At 46.2% G+C, this 23,338-nt stretch overlaps 1 protein-coding gene across 3 annotated transcripts in view; it reads right to left on the minus strand.

Moving 5' to 3' along the window:
• pdm3 (POU-domain protein pdm3) overlaps nt 1–23,338 on the minus strand; it is a 124,180-nt gene that overhangs the window by 13,664 nt on the left and 87,178 nt on the right. For 2 of the 3 annotated variants that reach the window (XM_089596369.1, XM_089596368.1), the window contains exon 3: nt 15,272–15,331. The exons of the other annotated variant lie outside the window; for it this stretch is intronic. In XM_089596369.1, the coding sequence (XP_089452495.1) occupies nt 15,272–15,331 (60 nt within the window). The remainder of the gene's footprint in view (nt 1–15,271; nt 15,332–23,338) is intronic. 3 annotated transcript variants of the gene reach the window in all.

Below are 23,338 nucleotides of genomic sequence, written 5' to 3' on the forward strand. Positions count from 1 at the left end.
GCATAATGGCATGGAAATATGCCGGGACATGTAGCGCCGCAGCCGGATACAGATTAAGAGTTTTAGAGCCTCCGGTAACCGGGCGATTCCATCCAAAGAGTACCTATATTATACCAAGGCCCCGTCGTTTAGGGAACACTGGCGTTTTCTTGCTGTTTGCACGAGTGGTGTACATATATAATATGTGCAAGTGATGTGTGTACCTGCATCCTTCTTCGCGGCCTCTGTATTGATTTATCCTTGTGACATCCTTGGTTTATTTATTTTTTTTTTTTTTTGGCTCATTTGCTAAAGATCGGCCTAATTAGTCAGAGACAAAAATTAAAGAAAAAAAGCTTCATCTCCAAAGCGTCGGAAACAGAACAAAAAAAAAATTCATCCAATTCATTTAAAACGTACAGTTCATCACCAGAGTTTGAAAACAATTGTTTTTTTAACTGCAAAATCGATCGTGATTGAGGAAAAAAAAAAAAAAAATACAGTATCAATCACGAATTGCTGAAAAAAAATACGCCATTCACCCGAGCTAACACTTGTATTTGCGCGTGGGTTTTATTATTATAGTAAATAAAAGTATCAAGTATACCGTATTGGATTTCACATGGTTGGTCGTATGTGTATACCTATAAAATATAAATGAAATCGGGGCCCAGTATATACTGCACTAGATCCCGGGAATAAAAAGCTCTATCGGAAGTTACGAGTGTACACGCGACACGCGCCTAATAAAAAGTGGCAGAAGATCGGGCCATCTGTATCCGCTAATGAATGGCAGCCAACGGCGCGCCCTGCATTCTGGCTCCTCCCCAACGTCAGTTCAGAGGCACTGCGCATATCATTTGACATCGACGGTGCCATTCCAAATATTGCAACGAACTATCGAACGCTGTCTGTAGGGAATTTATGGCGTGTCATCGAGGACCATTTACGTCTCAATTTTCGCGTAGGCATACGTAGGAGGGGAAAAAATGGTTTTCCAAAACGAGGGGCCTCGTAAAACCGGAGGCTAGCTCTCCGCGAAAGGTATACGATACACAGGCGCAGCTTAAACAACGAAATATTCTTACGGGAATGGGCGGTAGGGTTAAAGCCAGGGTATAAATCCGGGGGGGCAGGAAAAAAAAAAAAAAAAAAAAAAAAAAAAGGATACAACAAAAATAGCAAAGTCAATCCGGGGGCGCACGGCCACTCGTTAATAACGAAAAAAAATCGGATCGCCGGGCTGTGGGATGAGGGACTTTGGCGGGTAACGATAAAAAATCACGGCCCGCTATTCGTAATACCGGAAACGCGGGTGCGCGAAAAAATGCGGGGCTAAGTGCGCGCGCTCGTACCCGCTCGAGGGTGGGGGGGGGGGTCGGAGAAAGAGGGCGCGTATTGTCGTCAGGTGACCATAGAGGGAGGCCACGACAAAAAATACTGAAAATGCAACAATAAACATTACTTATCGACTCGGATTTTTTAACGGTATCCCCCCGTGTGGGGGGAGGGGTGAGCCGGAGTTTCGGGGAGAAAAAGCATCCGCTCGGCAAAAACGCAACTTTTTTGCAATAAAGTCATTTACGCGACCGGTCGGAGTTATGGGTAATTCGTGTACAGCGTTTTTTTCACCCCCTCCCCCCTGCCATACACCCTAGAGCCCTAGAGCCATTGATTAGTATTAATGACTTAGGTGCACTCATTTCGTCCGAATAAAAGTAATTGGATTTGGCTTGGCCTTTCCGACGACGCCGAAATACGTATGTATACAACAGTAGTTGTGTGTGTAGGTGGGGTAGGGAGGGGAAGGCAAAGAGAGGGGGTGGCACTGGCAGCGTAAAAATACATTAATATCTGTTTGCGCTAATAAACGATAGCGAGGAGGCCGTTACGTATAGGGCTTCGTACGTCCGTTCGTTCGTTCGCTCGTGGGGGTGAGCAGGGGCTAGTCTTTGGACTAATGGCCATTTTTTCCCCGAATCATTAATGGGCAAGTAGAGAGAGGGGGATGGGGGGTAAAGGGTGGAGGCGGACTACTGGCGTCGAGGCCGACGGACGGTACCACATATATACACCAGCGCCGCTGCACACGCATTTTTTCCCGATAATCCTCGGCGCAGACTGCAGATCCGTTTCTCATCCATCAAAGGCATTGATACGTGGCCGCGTTTCCGCGCGTGTTTATCATGCAGTTATTGATTATGGATTTACGCCAGCTGTGTATATAACTACACGGGGGGTAGGTATACGCAGACACGCCGCAGACGCTCGTATGGGCTTGGATATTATATACAACACGCTCACTTACATTATTGTGAAATGGGTGCTACCGTGTGTATATAGCCTACCTAGAAGAAGCGCAGTAGTACGTATATACATCGAAGGGGCTGCCTTACGAATTCTTGCATTATTTAATAAGCAGCACACGCACGAGGTCATTATACGTACCCACGCGCTCGTTCCCTCCCATACGCTCGTCTCTAATACATTATGTACGTTGTTATTACTATTGCGTATGTGTATACACGCGCACGTACAGTGGCGCTACGTTGCTCTAATGACGTTGTCGCGGCATCAAGCGCATGGTTTTTTAATAACTCGGAAAGTAGAATGCCTTTCAAGTGCCTTTAGTGCTCTATTTGCTCGGCAACTTGTTGTTTGCAACCGCAAAACATCAAACAAACCTCGTTTCGTTGGACACTTGGGTACGTTGGGGGGGGGGGATGAAAAAACAAACCAAACAGTTTCTACAAAAATCATGAGAGCAAAAAGCGAGCAATAATCACCCACCCTTTCTATATATATTTAAGTAATTTGTTTTTTTTTTTTCTCTAGTTTCCCTCGTTCTCCCGGAATAAAAATAAACTCTTTCCCTCGACTGCACGGCAAGAGCCACCCCCCGGTCTGTAATAGAGTATACAATATTCCTCCCCACCCGAGGGCAAATAATACTTATCGATTATCATAATACTAAAAGCTACGGCGAGCATTCGATCTCGCAACGGGCAACGATGAGGAGGTCCCGATAAATCCCAACCCTCGAAAGCCCCGTAGTATTATATGCTCTTGCTCTCCAGTGGGAGTAGTATAGTCGTCGTCGTTGCAGCATCTACTTTTACGAGAGAGAGAGCGAGCACCGACCCCCGATTATTCCGCCGTGCTCCCCTCGCTCTCATTTTCCCACTCCACCTTATTTATATGCAAATGAGCTTCATTTCGCGATATTAATGTTTCGCGCGAGCTATCTCTGGCCCTGTCTTTGTCTGCCGGTCGGCCCCTCCGTGCTGCTACTATATAATAACGTGTGCTCTCTCTCCCCCGCTCCCGTGGCGCGTGCGAAAGGGGTGTGCTGGCGGCTCATATGCTCGGGACCGTTTCATTTGCACTGAGATCCGCCGCCGGCGTCGCCCTTTCCTACCACCCCCCCAAAGCTTGTTCGAGTTGCGCGCGAAAGTATCGAAAATTGTGTGGTGGTTCGAACGATCGGTCTGCCTATAGGCACACGAGCCGTGAGTCATTTCGGTGCCGAGAACACGCAAACTCGGTGGATTTCGCGACTACCCTGTATCACATACTTGTTTGAATCTCTAAAAAATCTCAAAACCAAAGGGAATCACGGAGTAGGGAATCAAAGGTTTGCGTGGGAGTAAAAAATCTCGCATGTCCGGTGGGGTAGGTTTGGCCGACACATGCTGAGGTATACCCCCCTTTACGTTTCTGGGAAGAAAAAATGGATCAACGAGAGTGTCGGTGGATTAAGTAACAATTCAGTTGACAAATAAAAAAATTAAAACAATTGTAAACTTTGACTTTCATAATTTATAGAAAAACATCTTTGACTTTTCATGCGATTTTTTCTGGGCACTAGAATTAAAAACCTATTAAAAGGTGTGAAATTCACGAAAATTTTTGTTTCCAGCTGTAGTTTTCAGGGATTCATGGGTATACACGATCTCGTGTCGATTCAGTGGCAATAAGCATTACCGTGCCATTCCTTCTTCTCTTGTTTCAATTTTTTTTTATAAAAACACGTGATCAATGCCTTCGACATGTATTTATTGGGATTCAAATGATCTCACAAAGAAACGAGGTTTTTCGTCAGACAACCTCTAACTATAGTTTAGTCCTGTTGATTCTACTTTCCCGCAACTTGTACGAGCAGTACATGCAAAAAAAAGAAAAAAAAGTATAAACAAAAAAAATAGCACCTGTGATAAATTGATCGTACAAACGAAAGTAGCAGCAGCTCAAGTCGGTTATAATGCGAAAAGCGCGGTAGCGGAGGGGGGGGGCTGGAAATTGAAACGCGTCAGCCGAAAAAAATGCGAAAAGTTAAAAGGTGGAGGCACGTTTATTAAAGCGGTCGCTGGCAGTCCGCGTATACAAAACATAACGAGCCACGGACGGATAAACAGCAGCGGCGTCATAAAAATAATAATAATAAAAAAAAGGAACAAGTTGTACCACGATAATCTGCCTCGGTATACGTTGGACTCTCGCGTAATACGTTATACGAGCTGCGGGGAAGTGCGGGTGTATAGAAATCCCAAACGCGAGTGAGTTATAGTAGATGAGCGCACCTATATACATATATATACGTGGAGCCGGTGGGCAGGCAGCTTTGAGCTTTTGTGCCTCTATCTGAGCTTTTATTGCTTCAACGAATTCTCGGTGCGTGTCGCGGAATTGCCAACACTTTTCTCTTTCCCTGCGCTTACGCGCGAATATAATACGCGCTTATAAACGCCGGAGCGCGCAGAGCAGCTCGTGTGCATAAGCTGACCACGTAACACTGGCTCTCTGACGCTTTTATTTAAACCGGTCGTATGCATAATACGCGAGTGCACTTAATTGCACGCGTATCATCTTAGATAATGCGTGGCAATCAAAATAGCCTCTCTCTCCCCCACTCGCGTTAACACTACGTTACAGTGATGCCCTTAACTTTTTTTTTTTTTTTCTTTTACTTTTCCGGGTGGACACGTGGAGGCCCGAAACTAATTTATTATTCCAAAAACCATAAAATTCTAAGTGCTTGATTTAAGAAAAACAAAACTGACGTGGTTTTTATTGTACCTCAAAAGTCGAAGTCTCGGGGCTGCGTGAGTGGCCGACAGGAAATTTCCCTCATTGCACTTGAGCGTGTGTAAGTAAAGACGTCAAGCGAGACGGCCCGCGTTAACATTAGTTTCGACCCTCGATATAAGCGTTGCGGGTGGGCAAAAACATCGTAAGCTATATACACATTATTTTCTTATTTTCCATTAGGCATTGAATGTCGTGTATATATATTTGACACCTCTTGTCGAGTAGAGGAAAATTAAAATTCATGCACATACGTGCCATCACCGAAATGATGAAGCAAAAATAAAGTACGTACAATATATATACCTGTACTATACTGTACGTATAAACAGTTGGAGCGATACGGTTGCTCTAATGGGTTCGGCCGCGGCGTGAAATGAAAATTAAGTCGCAAAGGCGCAAAGTGGAGCGTGTGCAAGTGTACATATGGGCCGGCGATAATGCGGCATAGCTGAGCTCACCAAAGTATAGTAACCCGAATCGCGAGTAAATTAATGACCCCCCCCCCCTCGGGATTTGAATTACACCGTCGCGGAGCTTGGATTTATAATTAATCGAAATTAATGGCCATCGGTCATTACGAATGCCCATAAAATCACCACCCCGTAATGCGACACCGCATTGTTGGCCCGAGCTTGAGAATCTCTCGTGCGCGGTTGTATGTGTATATATATACAGTAACTTTAATCGTAAATTCGTGTTTCGAACGATATAGTTAACCGTCCCGCGCGTAGCGATCGCTCGATCGATAATTCACTTGAAAATCCAAAACCCCGTGGAAAAACGCGATGCACGATAAATTCACGCGGCCGAGTCCCATTCACGAGCCGCGAATTGAGACGCGTAGCCTTTCCCCCTTTCACCGCCTCCTTTTCTATTAATAAACCCGTGTCTGGATGTCGCGTGCGTACGCTTGTTGTACAAGTATAAGCTCCGTTTCGCGAGTCGAGAAAAAAAAAAAAAAAAAAAAAAAAAAAAAAAAATGCCCAAGACGGAGGGGGGGAGTCGATAAAATTTTTATAGCCGCTCGGTGCGTGCGAGCCGTAAAGCCAGAAAACGCGGCTGAAATCTATTCCGAGCCAACTGCGGTGGCTCCTCGGGTCCGGGTATTGTATATCGCTATGGTGTAAGTACATACACACGCGACGGCCGGCCACTGCTCCTTAAATTCTCCAGCGTTGTATACGTATATACGGAGGGACGACGGTGCACATAATATATAATGTACAGCACGGAGCCTCAAAAGGAGGATGTTGGCGTCGCGCAAGGGTGTAAGCAAAGTAAGGGACGGCAGGAGAAAGGATCGGTGGGCCGATGTTCGAGGGAGGAGTAGTAGTGTGCGGGGGAGAGAAACTCGGCGACCGATGTATGAATATACATGACCTTAGCAGCGCCCGACCCTTACGCCACAACGAAGCTCTGCTTACATTATTGTATATCTAATTCTAGCGGCGGTGCCGCTCTCTCTCTCTCTCTCTCCACCACCTCGGCTACTTTAGAGGACTATAGCTATGTAGGCCCGTGCCCGATGTATACAGAACCCACGACATTATGCAAGCAGTCTACATATTATACATTCGGACTGGGATTCAATTAAGTTTGGTTGGACCGTTTTCTATGGTCGCCTCTATCTCCCTCGCTGCTCCTATACCGTAAGCTCCCTCGTCCTCTCCTCCCGCGTGGATTTTCTTGCAACAACTGCGTGCAGGTACTTATCCCGCGAGCTGGCAAAAATGAACCAGTGCGACCCATATAATTCAGATAGCATCCAAGTGATCTATCAGCCATATACCATGTACATGGGTTCATTTTCGCAACGACTCCACGGTGGGCGTGCGCAAAGGGAGGGCGACAAAGTAACCAGGGAAGGGGGGGGGGTGAGGTGTGCTAAACAGCAAGGCCGTGACAAAAGCTAGGTCATCCCCGCGAACAATGACCGCCGTCGTACCGTGTACATACCTGGACGCGCGCGTAATATACCGGGGCTGAAGTGCGCAGAGCAGAGAAGCAGTAGGTGTACGTGTTGTATATACATCAGAGGCGAGTGTGTGAGAGGTGAGACTTGTTTGACATTTGGCTGGCGTCACTAGCCGGACTAAGGTTAATTAGAGTACGTCAAGTAGCTCGCCTATCTGTATATATACACGTACGTGTAGGTGAGTTTCTCTCGAACATGCTAATGCTTTTGGCTCTGCGAGCGTGGAGTGTGGGTACTTGTATGCTTATACACCCATGCATGTATATTCGTTACGTTAGGTGCGCAAAGATTGCTTCGTACCGTGCGGCGGAAGAGGGGCATTTTCCGAACCGAGCCCAATGGGCCAATGAATTGCGTGGTGTATACATATGAAATTTATTGTCGAGCGCGCTCGGCATCCATATCTGATGGGTGTCGATCAAATGTATTAATATGTATACTTTTTTGTTGCAAGTCGGGTAAATATATTATTCCGAGGGCTCCGGTCGTACTCGGTAATGTCGTTTTAATGAAAAATAATAAATTTTGCAAATACATAACTAATAAGAGCTGCAGCTTCGTCATGATTCATCGTTCTCTAAAAATATGGATACTTTTGGTGTCAGTGGACCAAAGTTGAATAAAATTAATCTTTTTTTTTTTTTTTTTTTTTTCTCTCTCGTCCTGGAGCAGAGCGCATTGATCACCGACGATGATGGATGCCGAGTGGGGTTTTTCCTCTCTTTTGGATTCATGAAAAATTAACTTCGTACACGAAATAATGTACGAGATCGTGGCTATCCGATTATTCATTTGTGCAAGAGAGGCGACGTGTATTATTACCATTAATAGTGTACAACGCGTTAAACAGAGACGGTACGCGATGAAAATAGCAGAGCAGAAAATATGAAATTTCAAAGAAAATCAATTTGAAGGAGCGAAGCACCGAAAAATGGAGAGTAGAGAGCGATGCGTGCACGAAGAGCGCAACAACAGCAGCCAGCTCGGAAAAATCGCGCGCTCCTTCCACTTCACGCAACCCGTTTTGTGCATGCAGCTTTCCGACACTTAATTTTCAATCCAATTCAATCCCAGCACAGTTCAGTAATTCGATTTAATTAAAAAATACGAGCCCGCCCTCCACCACCCCCCCCCCTTCCAACGCAAGAGCGCGCGCTCGCATGTACCGCTCGAAAGTCAATTCGGTCCGAGCGCGCCGATAATACCCGCGGCCAACTAATAAGTGCCCCGTAAATTGTACAAGCAAGTATTTTCGTTTCTATCGCGCTGCGTGTGTAGGTACACGCTTTTGAAATTGATATTCCCCAGAGGTGCGGTCTTCGACGAGTCATCGCGACGTGCGCGGTGTGCACATGCCACCTCTCTCGCCCATCTGATTCTCCGCCGTTGCCACATAACCATCTGCATTCTTTGCGCGAGCCCTGCATAATACTAATAATAATTAGGTACTCGCTCTCGCGTCGCATAAAAGATCCCTCGGTGATTGCGGGTAACGGTGATGACTCTTTTCGATGATGGGCTCATCGCGCTGCTCCGCTTTTTTTTTTCCCCCTCGATGGCACGTTCGCCGTCGACTGGGAAAACTCGAGTGCTCGGGGGGCGCGCTTCTTCACTACTTACCGACTTGATCTCGATTCGTGCATGCGATAATGCGAGGGTTGTTTTCTTTTTTCCACTTTCGCGTGTATCGATCGTACACGACAGAAAATGCGTTGTCGCTCTTTTTTTCTCCTCATTGATTTTGATCATTCATTAGTTTGCCGTATCGAGACACCGGCTGAGGATTTTTTTTTTTTTTTTTTCATCCAACTATGTTTTTGTAATTGAAAAAAAGAATTGAAATTTCCTGTGTCGTCAAACACGAATGCATAACCAATCAATAATAATTCTAAAGGTATACATTAAATTTCGTTGATCACTCACCGCCCTAGTGGTGGAAATGAAGAAAAATTCAATGGTTTTTATGTCAAGCAAATGACAGGGATTGATCGTACGGGTGAATAGCCTTCATTTGCGAGTACATGCACGCAATTATACAACATCGTGGAGAGAGGGTCGTATCAAAAAGCTCATCCGATACGTATAACGCAAGTAATCACAAGTCGTGTTTTCTGATACTATACGAACGAGCAAGAATGAGGGGGGGGGGGGGGGAGAAACCGAAGCCACCGAGCCGCAAACGAGGATGGCCCTTTTCGGTCCATCCCACGAAAAAGATAGTCGACATTAAGCGTCGGAGGGCTCCCCCCGACTCGCTTATCACACTCGAAATATTATAATTCGGCCCGCGTCGGCAGTGGGAGGCTGCACCGTATAGTATATTATAGTAGGTATTAGTAGTAGTAACAACAATGACGATGATAATAATAACGCGTTAATTAAAGTCGCTGATTTATGCGCCTTTCATATTGTAATTGCCACCGAAACTCGACTCGAGGACCCGGTGGCTCTGAATCCGCGCTTTGCTCCTTCACCCCCCCTTTCAATCCAGCCCCGTTACCAGCGTCTCTGGTTTATATAACGCGACGAATAAATTAATTAATCAAGGCGCAATTAATACACCAGCCTCCCGTGTAACTCGGATTCTCTCGGGCTCTTGGTGCCACCCCCCCTCACCCTCTTGCTGCTGTCTGTCTCTTATCTTTTCTTTGCTCGACCAAAGACGACGACGACGACGGCGAACAAAACTCGTCTCGCGGCAGCGCGCAACTTTAAAACGAATCACGCGGCTCGCGAAAAGGGAAACACACTTTTGATATACCCCCGCTCGAGTCGGTGTAATTATACCCACAAGTCACTGGTCGGACAATGGACGTTTCAAACGCGAGTCCTCGAAAAAAAAAAAAGCAAATGGAAATTATCGCGCGTGACACGATTATTTACTGCTCGGGTGTGTGTAACCGGGTAATGGCACGGGAGCACACCGTGACGGCTAAGGCGAATAAGAAGCCCCGAAACGAGCGCGCACGCGAGTGGATAAAACAAAGCTGTACCACGTAAGCAAGTACGTGTATACGCAGGTACAATGGTACGGTGGAGAGAGAGAGAGGGGAGGGTTGGGAGGCGGGTGCAGAAATCGCTTATTTACGGCATAAGCACGAGGGTAATGCGCTCGGCGGAGAGGCCATACTTAGTCGGGGCGTCAGGAACTCCGCTACGTTATAATACTGCCCGGACACCATACAGCCACTATATACCTATGTGTACGCCACTGCCGCTGCTCGAGGAGGAGGTTTAATGTCTTTTTAGGTACGTTAATTAACAGTATTCATTTTATACAAAGGTTTCTAATTACGCGCTACGCGGGGAAGGACATCACGAGCCACGGACTTAGCGCCCGAGCCGGCGCTGTACATAATATAATATATACACACCTACATGGGCATTAGTATATATACATAGTATAATATGGCACCGCTGGCAGATATTATCATGTCCACTCGTGTTCTCTGCAGCGGTGCTGTGCGTGTGCTCCCGAGACTCTTAATTTCACCCAAAGACGTAATGTGCTCTCCACACGCATGTGTGTACTTGTGTTTCGATGTACTTACGTTTGTTTCTTCCCAATATATATAGGTTTGGAGGGTATACTTGTACAAGGTACTACATACCGCGAAACGGAGTGATGCCCAATGCCGTACGCAATGAATTTGAAAAATGGGCTCGTAAGTTGTTGGATTGCGCAAAGCAAGTCGATCAAGGCATACAAAGCAGCGGATAATCGTATACGCATATAATGGATCGACAGTCGATTCACGATCTCGGGCAGAAAACGAGGGCGTCTATTTCGCGGAGGCCAATACTTGTCCAGCCAACTCTCTCGTCGTCGGGCCAGAGTCGCATTAATTAATTATAATTAAGTTTTAGTTGACGCGGTAGACTCCAGCGCCCTACGCGACCGGCATTTTCAGCATTACCGATATTATGCAGATATCTCCCTCCCTCCCCCTTTTGTCTCCTTCTTCTTCCAACTGTTTTTTTTCCCCCCCTCCTCCAACACCAATAGCCGTCACCGGCACTCGCTGCGCTTCTCTCATACACAGAGAGTTAACAAGCGCACGGCGAATGAATTATTCACTTATTTACGGGGCGTAAACTTTCAGTTTTGTCACGTGATTTGTACGCGATAGCGCGAGAATATTGATCACGAGGCACGTATAGCTGTACACGGCCGAGGAGCGATTTTACGACTCTCTGCAGCTCATCCTCCCTTGGGCGAGCAAGTAAAGGATGATGCGTATATATATATACGCGGCAAACAACTTTTGAGGTTGGCGGTGTTTCAATTTCGTCCGAGCTGGTGTAAAACGTCGGCTCGAAACGGCGCGAGTTGGCTGATACTGTTTTTGCTTAACGAGGAGCTGGGGGGTGGCACGGCGGTAACAATTAAATCTAGGCGAAATTTACGAATGCCGGTGATAAAGAAGACGAGAGGGAGAACGAAACGACAGACGCACACGCGTCCCGGGGATGTATATATATATATATATATGCACCGCGTTGGCGCGTCGTCCTCGTCATATGTATATACCGTAAGAAGCTGTTAATCTTCGGTAATAAAGTGTATTTTCATTATAATGCATCATGAATATGCAACGGCGATAATGGCCTTAATATCCCCCCGGCGTGCTTTACGCGAGAGCTCGGCTCACTCCAGCGCCTCCACTTTCCCCGTGCACGGCGACCGTCTGCTTGCATCCGGATTCCGCTGTATATGCATCCGAGTATACGCGCTTAGCTTATACCGTATTACCCCCCCCCCACCTCCCGCGACCTTTTTCAGCTGTTTCGCTCGTATACACCGCGTCTGTCATTTTACCTGCGAGGAGGTGTCTCTAGCGCTGTATACGTTTAGCAAACCTTTAGAGCCGTTTTTTTTTCCCTCCCCCTCTGTGGGGACTCATTTTATTTTGATGAGCCTTTCCCTCGTGACGTTTTCTTTCCTTTCCTTCGATTGCCTCGAGACGAATCCGTTTTCCCGTTTCTTTGCCTCGGAGCTTTGTCCAAAAGTATGAGTGCGCGAGACGAGATGAATTAAATTTCGCCAAACGTCTCGCATTGTATAAACAATAACACGTCACGGTACAGTCAGCCAAGAATAGCAGTTTGTATTTGAAGACGCGGCAGTGAGGAAAAGTACACACATACACACACACACTCGCGGGCGCGCGCACAGCGAGAAGGTAATGCATATTTCTAGTTCGACGTCGACGTCTCTCGCGCGCTAATTTATTCGTCAAAGCCAATGGCTCCGAGTAGTGGTGTAGCTTCTAACTCGCAGCTTTCCTCCGTTGTATGTGTACACGTGACTCTTGTCCCATACATACACGCCTACAAATATATATGTGTATGACTTTCTATTGTGCGGGTGCACGTTAAGTAGCTCCGTCGAATCGGCCGCGCAGCTTGGCTCTGATGTTCTGCTTTGACTTATTTCACCGGCACCCGAAACCTTTCCGATTCCAAAGTATACATAGCTATAATGTGTTATTTCCTCGAGGACTAATTAACACCCGCTCCCCTCGCCTCCTTTGACGTCCGCCGTATCCTTGGCTTGTTTTTATCGCTCCGGAGCCGTGGATGATAATGACGACGATGACGCTGATGCTGCGTATATATACTCGAGCTTGCACGCACGCGCGTGTGTGTTTTAATTAAGGCAGCGAGTTGCATTGTGCTGCACCGACAAGCGGGAGTATATAAAATATATAGGAGCTATTTTTTTTATCATATGTGTATTTCATACGAAACATCTCGAGCGAGCGATAAACCTCCCTCGTCCGATTCGCTAGCAAAAGCCCTTCCTGCGTATGGTTTCTTTTATTTGCTGCCGCGCGGCCACCCCCCGCGAAATTTATACCCGGTCGCGGTGTCACGGGAAGGAGAGCGACACGGGGTCCGCGAAAAGCTCTAATTCGTCCCAATGACAAATTGTTGGGGGCTCCGCGAGGTGTCGACGAGCGCCCGCGTGCAATTATCTGCGGCGCGTCGCGGGGGAGGGACGGCAGAGCTGGGTTATAAACGTTAATCGCGGGGCGCGGGATATGTGGCCTTCGAGAGCCAATTAAAACGAGCCGCGCGCACCGGCGTGCTTTCCTCTCGTGTGCGCCTTCGGCGACGTCTAATTTTATTTCCAATAAAAACGCGAAAGACGCGCGCGCACGGGAAGAGAACACGTTTCATTACTTACGCGCGCGCGTGTAGGAGCAGGGAAAAAATTTTTTTTTCTTTCCCCGCGATTATTAATAGAACTTTCTCTACAGTGTTGTCGGCCGAGAGAGAAATTTCGTTTTGCGCGCGGAGATTAATGCGACGGGTCACCACCCCACACGTGTATGTGTGTAGTTTTCGCTCGATCGCTATACACCTACGCAGAGTCTCGCGAGGGTGTACATCGGTTACGCCACTCGAAAATAGGTGTCTCTCGTATATTTATTTTCGATTAGGTATTTCGAAATAAGCTCTTGCGACGTTTCTTTTATCCCGCCCCTTTCTCCGAATAAACACCGATAAATAATAATCCCCGCAATCATAACCGAGTGTATTTTTAGCCTCCGGATGGGTAGGCTCCGTGTTTTTTCCCAAACATCGATTCGCACGGTGTGGAACGAAGAGAGAGAGAGAGAGAAAACGGAATTAAAAATCCGGGGATGCTGCTCTTGACTCGCGTATGGATTCACAGAGGCCAGCCGTGAGGGCGCGATAATCGTCAAAAGGCTGAATTTATATCGAAAACGAAGCAGATCGAGTAATACGAGGGGTGTATGTATAGGTGCTCGCGCGCGGGCCAAAGAAGAAGAAGAAGAGAATATATACGTATACCCAGAGGGTGGAAGAGTCGGTGGTCCGGCAGTACATGCAGACGGCTGATCACGGGCTGAGCCGATTCTTCTTTTTTTTTTTTTTTTTTTTTTTTTCTTTCTTTACTTTTTCGTTCCAGCGGCCGATGAAAGGGAATAGATAAACGGGCATAGACAAAACCGGCTGACGCGTGTGGGTGGGTGTCGTGCACCACCGAACTCGGGCGCGCCCGGGCAGTTATACCGTCGGATTCGCGGGCGCCTCGCTCTTTGTTCTCCATTTTTCTCGGCTGGCTTACCTCCCCCCCAGCCAACACCAGCAACAGCAGCGCAACACCCGGCGGCCTGTTTCTATTCCGGCGTAATTTTTTTTTTTTTTTTTTTTTTTTTTTTTTTGTTCTGTACGCGGTGCCCATAAGCACCTCCGCTTCCGTTTCACTGGCCGCCGAGCACGGAAGAGCCGTACACACACACACACCCACACCACAGATGGATACCACGAGAGGAGGGATGGAGAATTCACTTGTGCGAAAGCTCGCTGTGCATATATAGTTGTTGCTGCTGGCGGGGCGGAGATGCACATCAGCCACACACCTGCACCGCGATGCACTTTAGCGAGGGAGGGGTGTGCTCGACTATCTGGGCTGCTGGTATTGCGGACGCGCCGTTGATGATCGAAAAATTCGCTAAACAAAAGATTGCACGGATGGCGAGAGCTCTCCGGCTCGGCTCTTTTTTCGTGGATCAGCCAAAGCTTTGACTCGCTCTCCTTGTCCCTCCTACACGTGTGTAGGTATACACCAACCCCCTCTCGGCCGATACCCGTCTCTCTCTCTCCCTGGCTCGTGTGTGTGTGCACATCGTCGTCCCAAACGCGCGACGTCGACGACTACGCTATATTTAAAAATCGGCGCGCTCTCCTGGAAAGTACATCTACAAAGAGCAGAGCTGGACCGCTACGGAGCGCGCGACTAATATTATAACCCGGGGTTTATTAAAACTCCACCCGTCCGAGTCTCCGATGTCAAAGTTAGTGTTTGCGTGCGTAGGCTCTACGTCTTTTTTTCCCCCACATCCTCTTTTATCTTTCGTTTCTTTTGGTTTTCGTCCATTTCGGCAGTACGGCACGCGCGAAAGAAATTATAATTTGTACCAGCACATCTTCATTGCTATTGCAATGTATTGTCAAGGGCGTTAAGAATACGATTGTAATGAAAGCTCAGTATTTTTCACTCTTTTTGCAATAAAAAAATAAAAATTCGAAAAAACAATCTTGCATTTATTACGTTGTTGGATATTTACTTATTTTATTAGGAATAAAGTATGGGATCTTCGGTTGCGGGATAAATGCTTCGACCCTTTTTTTCAAACCATTGCTAGCTACATATTTATATTTACAAGATTATAACCATGTTAAATAATACGTTACCATCGAGTCTCTTCCATTTAGCAAAGAGTCAGATGACTGAGGCCCGTTTGGATAATTTACCTGAAACAGAAAGGTTTTTTTTTCCACGTTACTCCTTTGATGTAAAATTATTCATTATTACAATTACAGACAAGCTACAACGTCTTATTTGTTAATTATTACGTTGGAAAAACTGGTCCCTGCATTACAATTTGTATACATTAATTCATTCTTTATGCCTGTTTATACACAGTCGACTGAAAAAAAAGGGAGACAGAGGGGGAAAGAGAGAAAAAAAAAAAAGAAGGATGAAAAGCACGAAAATTATTACGTTCACGAAGGAAGTGTACAATATAAAATAAGCAGAAAATAAAAGCCCACGCATTATAATATTTCGCGCGTGGGTGTCGGGGTTATTATTCTTTTTAAACTTTCACGCGGGAATTATAAATTATGCGCGCTCACTTTCATGCAAATTTTTCCAAATAATTTCGCGCAGAGAAAAAATAAAGGGAGAGTAGTAGGGGGGTGGGGAGAACAAAAAAAAAAAAAAAAAGAAGAAAGAAAGCGTAAAACAATTGCTTAATTAAGTTGGCCGGGCGCAATTTGAAAAAATGGAATAATTAAAATTATCCCGCGTAGCGGCAAACTTTTCCAACGGATACACGTACATGTATACATACCTATACTCGCGGAGGGGGGGGGAGGTCGCGCATTAAAATTCCAAATATCTTCAATGCTTTTTAAAATAACTTTTTCTCGAAAAGAGCGCGCCGGGGAGTCGGTGAAAGTTCCATTTTTGTTATAGCCGGCGCGTCTGCAAAGGAAAGAAAGGGGAAAGCGGGTATATATATATACACACCCAACGGTAGCGGTAACAAAAGTAGAAAATGGGTATAACTCCACGCGCGGCTGAAGAAGAGGGAGGGAGCTGAAACTCAGGGGGCGAAAAGCGCGATACAAGTCGTCTGCCTTTGTCTTGCAAAAAAGTCGCGGACGAGCCCGTAATATATATTATCACGGGAGAGAGCCGCGGGCATTGTTTCGCCCCTCGCATAATTATACCGACGCCAGAGCCGTGTTTTAAAGTCAAACTCCGCCCAAATAGAGCTCATAATAATGTTGAAGCGCGACACCAGCCGAGATAGATGGACACGCCAGTGGTAATTACACATTCCAGTCCGACTGGAGTTTAGCTGTCGAATTGATCGCGATACGCGGGTGCCGTGTGAGTTTTTATGCATCGAGCACTTGAAATTACGTGATTTAAGGCCGCGAGAATCATAAATTCAACTAATCGAATGCCTGGAAGTGAAGAGATTAAAAGATCCTGAATACATTACGAGTTATCGGAGGAAAAGGGAGAGCAACGATGATATAATAGAGTTACGTACGCGTGTGCATTATTTCGTGAATATTCACGTAGAAGGACGCGATTTGCGCTAAAGAAAAAAAAAAAAAAAAAAAAAATTATCATAATTTATTACCTTTCGCCGGGATATGAGTTTGTATTTTCACATACGAATATGCGTTTCTTGCAAAACCTACGCGTTCTCGGGCAGTTTTTTCTTTTTTTTTTTTTTTCATCCATGAATAATTCAATATCCAAGTTTACCGAGACCGCGCCAAACAAAATTTACGGTCATTGCACGCGTGATAATGTACCATACCGAACAAGCGTAACCAATTAAGATGATTAAACACACGCGCGCGCCCTTCATTTTCAATGGACGCTTTGAAACTTTTTCTTTTTCGGAAAATCAAGCAATGGCAGCAAAACAAATCCAGCTACCCTCCCCTTTTGAATTGAAAAACTTTGTACAAAGAAACGCAACCAGGTATAAGTTGGGCTGCGTGTGAGTTGAAATTTGAATACCACAAAAAGCCGAGAGATATACAAAACACAATGGACCCCCCATGGTAGTTGGTCATACGTACATGTATCCCATCGACACCCATACGATAATTGACGCCGAAACGAGCTCTTAGTCCACGGCAAAAATCACGGCGAGCAAACAGCATCTCCCTGATGTACAGTGTCTAGGCGAGCGCGAGTAGTATACATCAAGCGAGAGATGACGGACACAAGTAAATTTGTTTAACTGGACCGCGGGGCGAAAAGGAGAAATATGTATATATATCTACAACACGGAACGTCAATTACGGCTGTATTCTCAATATCCATAATTATTATCTCCGGCACGGCTGCGTGTATGCGCGTGTACGGGAGCTGCGGCTGTCAATTCTGTATGGCCCCTCCTCCTCGGGCCTCACTCTTTTGCGCCATGTACGCGCGCAGTGAAGTCGAGCCGAATGGCAGAGCGAGTGGCCTCCCAATGAAATCATGACGTTCATTTGCAAATGCGCCCCCGAAAGTGCATTATTTTTATCGGGTTTATTAGCCCAGCGTCCGGAGCCCCCCCCCCCCTTCTCGCTCTATTTGCATACATTTGTGCGCTTTTAGGAGGAGGGTCGGGCTGCGCGACGAGAAAAAGATGGACGAATGGAACGAGGTTTGATCATTTTGACGAGCACTCAAGGCCCCCCCATCGTGTATGTATACCGTACGGTTTTAGCGGCCACTCGCGTGTAGGTTCGGCGGGGTAAAATTGAGCGTGGATCCTTGACGCGCACAAGAAGTTTGTGACGAGGTGCACTTTGGAAGACGCTGCAACTCTATTTTTCGTGCATTTGCGTCGACTTTTGCGGGGAATGGAGCTAAAACGTTGTCTACGCTAACTTATGTTATTTATTTCATGCAATCGTACAATATCACTGAAACCTATACCTTCATCGTGCACCCGCCTTCGCAATAATGTACTTTAGTCGCGATGTCATCCCCCCTCCCGCTGTTCTCTACGAGTGACAATTTATAATGGTGTAAAAAGGACTTTTGCCAAAATTATAGACTCCACGGGGGCAAAAGAAATATTTCGCGTGAAAAACTGCTCTATGCATTTTTGCATTTTCGCCCGTTGCTGTTGTTCCATTCGCGACATCTATATAAAAACGAATTGCAACGACCAGAAGCTGAAGGGGTACGAGGAAAAAAAAAAAAAAAAAAAAAAATGAAGAGCACTAAGTACAGTACCAAACGCGCACCCGTGTGTATAGCGTTGGCACAATACAACAGCGCGAGCGGCGTAAAATCGATTTTTTTTTTTCGGCAACGAGAGAAGGGGTTCGCAGGTAGGTGGGGGGGAAAAAAAAGCGCGACCCCCCCCCCCAAACGACAGGTCCATACTTTTTTCGGGGGGCCGATGTTACTGCAAACGAAAACGAGCGTACATGCTCGCATGTACCTGTACGTGTGCGTCGATCGACAAAGGGGACAGAGAGAGAAAACCAATCGAAGAGAAAGGAAGGAGATGGGGTGGGGGCGGGCCGAAAAAAGCGATCGTGACAGTAAAATCAGCCGTTACACATCCAACCCTTTTTTGGAGCTCCTGTAGTCCACCCCCTCGTCCCCTGGTCTCCAGCAGCAGCTCTTCGCGCACCCCCGCGGTATGCAAATCGCGAGTAACGGGATGACGCTCCGGCGATTATACGAGGCACTGGCCGGCAGGGAGGGAGGGAAAAAAAATTTTTTTTTTTTCCCGCGATCTCTCGTAAAAATCCGGGCCTGCCAATCGGAGCCATTGTGTTTTTCCGAGCCGGGAACAAAGCTGCAGCTACCCCCGGAGCTACTGCCTCTTTTTTTTCGTCCACCCCCTTCCCTCCCCCCACCCGCAAATCGAATGTATTGTCAGACTTTTCAAATTGTATTTCCATGACTCTTCGCGTTTCGCAACTAGGAATCGAGAGGCGCGCGAAAGCGTCGCTACACCCAGTGCGCTGCTGTATTTTTTTAAAAGCTCCACCCTTGGAAACCCAACCCCCCCCCATCCCGGATTTTTCACCGGGCACAACACGCAAGTTTTATTTCGCAGCAAACAAATATCATGAAAGGCACGCATTTAAGGTGTTTTGTAGCCACGCGTGTAGGGAAGCAAACAAAAAAGAGGCTAGACAGAGGTCAGTAGGGGGAAGGAGGAGGTCACGGTATTATAGGGGGTAAAACAGCGGTAGTAGTGCCGAGAGGACGCTCCGGTCTAGGTTCTCGGGGACGAGCACTCGCGCCTCGTTCCCGTCCGCATCGAGCATTCCTAGAACAGTAATCTTATTAAATTTACATATTAATCAACGGATTTTAATTATCCCCAACCCCCGGCAACGAGAGAAAGCGCGAGCTCCGAACTCTGGGCGATGGTGTATAGTATATACCAGCGCTGGGAAATAAAGGGTGGTGTGGGGGGGGGAAAGAGACAGACAGACAGACACCCACACACAGCTAGCGAGAGAGAGGGGGTGTTCCACCCCTGTGAGCGGAGACCGAGCCAGCTCTCGTAATTTACATTAATCCAATAATTGCATGGAGGTTTCCTAATTAGAAATTCAAATAAGGTGGTGGCAGGCAAGCAGCCCGGCTCTCGGCTTGGGCTACCAACTCAGCAGAAGCGAGAGGGGAAGCCAGAGAAAGAGAGACGAGCAAAGTCCGCAGTAGACCGAACAGGAGGAGGTGCTGCTTGCCACCTACACTGGCCTGCACCCTTGCTCGACCGCGTATGTGAATCTTTATGTATACATGTGTGTATATGTGTATGTGTGCGTGTGTGTGTATACATCGGAACTCCTGACCAAAGAGAGAGAGAGAGAGAGAGGGAGGGTTGCACACAACTTTGAGTATTACGCGATGGACGTCGTCGGCTGCGGCTGCGAGCCCGAAATTATCGAAATCTGCATGGAGTTCGGACCGCGCGAGCTTAGCTCGGTGCAGCGGTAGATCTGACGCGTACACAACCAACCCCACCCCCCCCCCTTCTCTTGTTCTCTGCATACTGCATCTCTTGGGGATGCCAACCCCACGGCTAATACTCCCTTCTTTGCTGCACTTTACTCGGATAGTTGTGTCTCTCGATACGACTCTTGATTTGTTGATACGAGTTCTACTGTTGGGAATCTTTCTCCGGTCCATACCACCGACTTGCATTTTATTTTTTGTTTTTATCGATGCGATCTTGTTTTTAATTTGTACTCCTCATATTTGCATGTGATGAACTAAATCAAAAATATATTATGAAATTTCTTTTTGTATTTTGACAACGGATTCTTTGATATGTTACTAAAATTTTCTTGTTTTTTCCAACAGAAGCTACTTAAAAGTAAAAATTCCGAAAAATAACTTAAAAATTGTTGAATCGAAAGAATTACGTTTACGAAAGATAATATTTTTATTTGAAAAAAAATCAAAGCTTTTCTCGTACAAAAAAACTAATTCTGAAATTTTTTTTGAAAAATCTGCTTTCGAAATTGCAAATTGGTCAAAAAAACGCGTATCGCTTTGATTTTTCGCGACAATCCCGATTCTTCTGATCCATCAAAATTCCAATTTTTATCGAAATAAAATCAGTTCGAGAGGACGTGAAAAATTTAACTGAAATCGCTTTCAAAGCCATCCAACGAATGAATTTTGATAATACAGTACCAATTTTATACATACATTTACGTAGACCTTCCACCCCTTACAACACGCGGGGGGTATGGGAAAGTCTCGTCTCGTAACAACCAACTCGATTAATCTTTTTTTTTTTCACGATAATGTGTACGATTGATTGATCACGTGATCACCTAATACCATTCTCCAACGCTTTTCCATTCGATCGCTTCGATAATAAATTGTGAAAGTGAAAGAACACCCCTAATCACGAGAAAACACGGGGGACGATAATTAAACTCAAATACCGATTGAAGAAGAAGATGATGAGACGAGGTGCGTCCAAGCGGCAAATGAAATATGTATAACAAATGAAAGGAACACACAAGGAAGGGAGAAAAGTATATACGTGGACTCGGCGATGCTAATTCAGCGCCAAATCCTCACGATCGGCGGCATTAACAAAGGACACGTCCCAGCCGACCGCGACGGACCCTGGTCCTTCTCGTACATGGTCACGTATATAATCACCCACGGACCAGCACTCACGCGCGGTGATATCCTTCGTGCCGGGGAATATCATTCGTCGTTTGCCTTTGGATTTCCTTGGGAAATCGAAAATCAGTGCGACCCCGCGCCTTTCGCGCCAAGCGCGGCTACAGTGGATACACGTACATACTACCATACATATATATACGTGCGGGGTATTGGTACAGAAGCAGCAGCGGCGACGGCAGGACACTCACTTATGCATATGTAAGAGCTAGGCTGCAGAGCTAGGTATATATACGGAAGGAGGATGTGGAAGGAATGGAAGCGCCCGTTCCCGCTGCTCCGCAATTCGATGAAATTTCCAACATTAATTGTATCACAATGGTAATTGAATCTGCGCAGAGCAGCTTCGTCTATTTGAACAATAGTTGGTTATATTATGTAGATTCACCGGCGCGGCTGCTAGTCCCTTTCCTTCGGCAGCCTCGTCTCTTACTCGGTCCACACCCCCCACCCCCTTATCAGCGCAGCCACCGCTCGAGTTCTCCGAGTCCACACGCTGCTCTGCTGCTCCTTAAACGCAGACGATATCAGAACTAGCAGAACTAGCTCTCTTGCTTCACCGCCCCCCGTGGGGGACTGCAGTAGCTCCTCGTGCCATTATCATAATTGCACGTGGCGCGAGCGAGCGCTCGACTGACCCGAGAACTATGGAAGGAGCTGTAGGACGGGGAAGGGGGTCGAAGCTATATCTGCATTGTGTTCTCGAACTTGGGCGGCTCTGCTGCGTGTGAGTCGATGAGGAGCTTGGATTAACCCCCCCCGGTCCCCCCTGCAAACGCTAGCTTTAAAGTCACAATGCGTGTGCGCTCGTGTGCCTCGTTTCCCACACTTGGCTTTCACGATTTTTATGTTTGGTCACAGCATCATAGTAGGACAATATGAAGCAACGAAAATGCCGATAATTACCAGCGATGGATTTAACGATCGGGGACCGCCAAGTGCTATACTCATTACGATGACCGCGGGCGCGCGGTACATTATAACCGGGAAATCGATTTTTAACACCAGGGCCGATTAAAGTAGCTCTCGCGGGAGGAGGCTCGTGCACAAGAGTGTGCACAGGGACACACAGAGCGAGAGAGAGAGAGAGAGAGGGGGCCCGCAAAATGAATTAACCTATTTAATTAGCGCTTCGGTGGCGTAAAGAGAAGTTATAGCCACGTGGGGCCGCTATTCTCTTGCTCGCTCGCGTGTACAGTCGTCCAAAAATTACAGACGCGCCCGCGAGATGCCATATATTCCAAGCTCTCTAAATTTAAACCAGTGAAAATGTTCACCATTTTGGTAGTGAATGTCTGTTTCACTTGAAGCTAAGTGAAAATGTACACTATTTAGGTATAAGTTTTTTTTTTCACTTTCAATTAAGTGAGAATTTCACTTTTCTAAAGTGAGACGTTCTTCAAATCACTAATCGCTAAGAAATAGTCAAATAATTCACTATTTCGTGAAGTGAAAATTTATTTCACTGTGCGCAAAGTGAAGTTGTCCTTCCAACTGTATCTATCCTATACATGGACCAAGAATCCTCCAGTGTTCGCGCTGATGGTAGTGATGGTCGTCAGATCAATATTCCGCCATATAAAGTTTTGTCGATCACAGTTAGTAAACACGATTTTATTAATACTAGCTTGTATATATATATAGTAAAGTGTAAAATTATCAAAGTGTATCTATTCATAATGTGCAAATATTGCCAGCAGTTAGTCAATGCTTTTTCAATAGGCAAATATTAAGTTATATATGTCGTGTACCATATGTGTCTATGATATACGTTGAAGTAAACGTGCCTCTCTGCAGTGTAAAATTTATTGTCATTTCACTCTGTGTATCATGTAGGATGCATTTCAGTTCATAATAAAAGTGCAGTGATTCAAATATGATGTCATTACTGTTGTAGCAATTTATAAATACACCACTAATACGTGGTGATGTGACAATTTCACTGTTTGAAGTAGTGAAAATTTCACTGTTTTATGTGGTGAAAATTTCACTGCTTTTAAGAGTTAAAATCATTTGACTATTTTATGAAGCGAATATTCACTATTTGCATGTGACCTGAT

The sequence above is a fragment of the Copidosoma floridanum genome, unplaced genomic scaffold (assembly GCF_036245765.1).
Source record: "Copidosoma floridanum isolate Cflo_tuat_1 unplaced genomic scaffold, Cflo_Japanese_pri ptg000030l, whole genome shotgun sequence".
NCBI lineage: Eukaryota > Metazoa > Arthropoda > Insecta > Hymenoptera > Encyrtidae > Copidosoma > Copidosoma floridanum.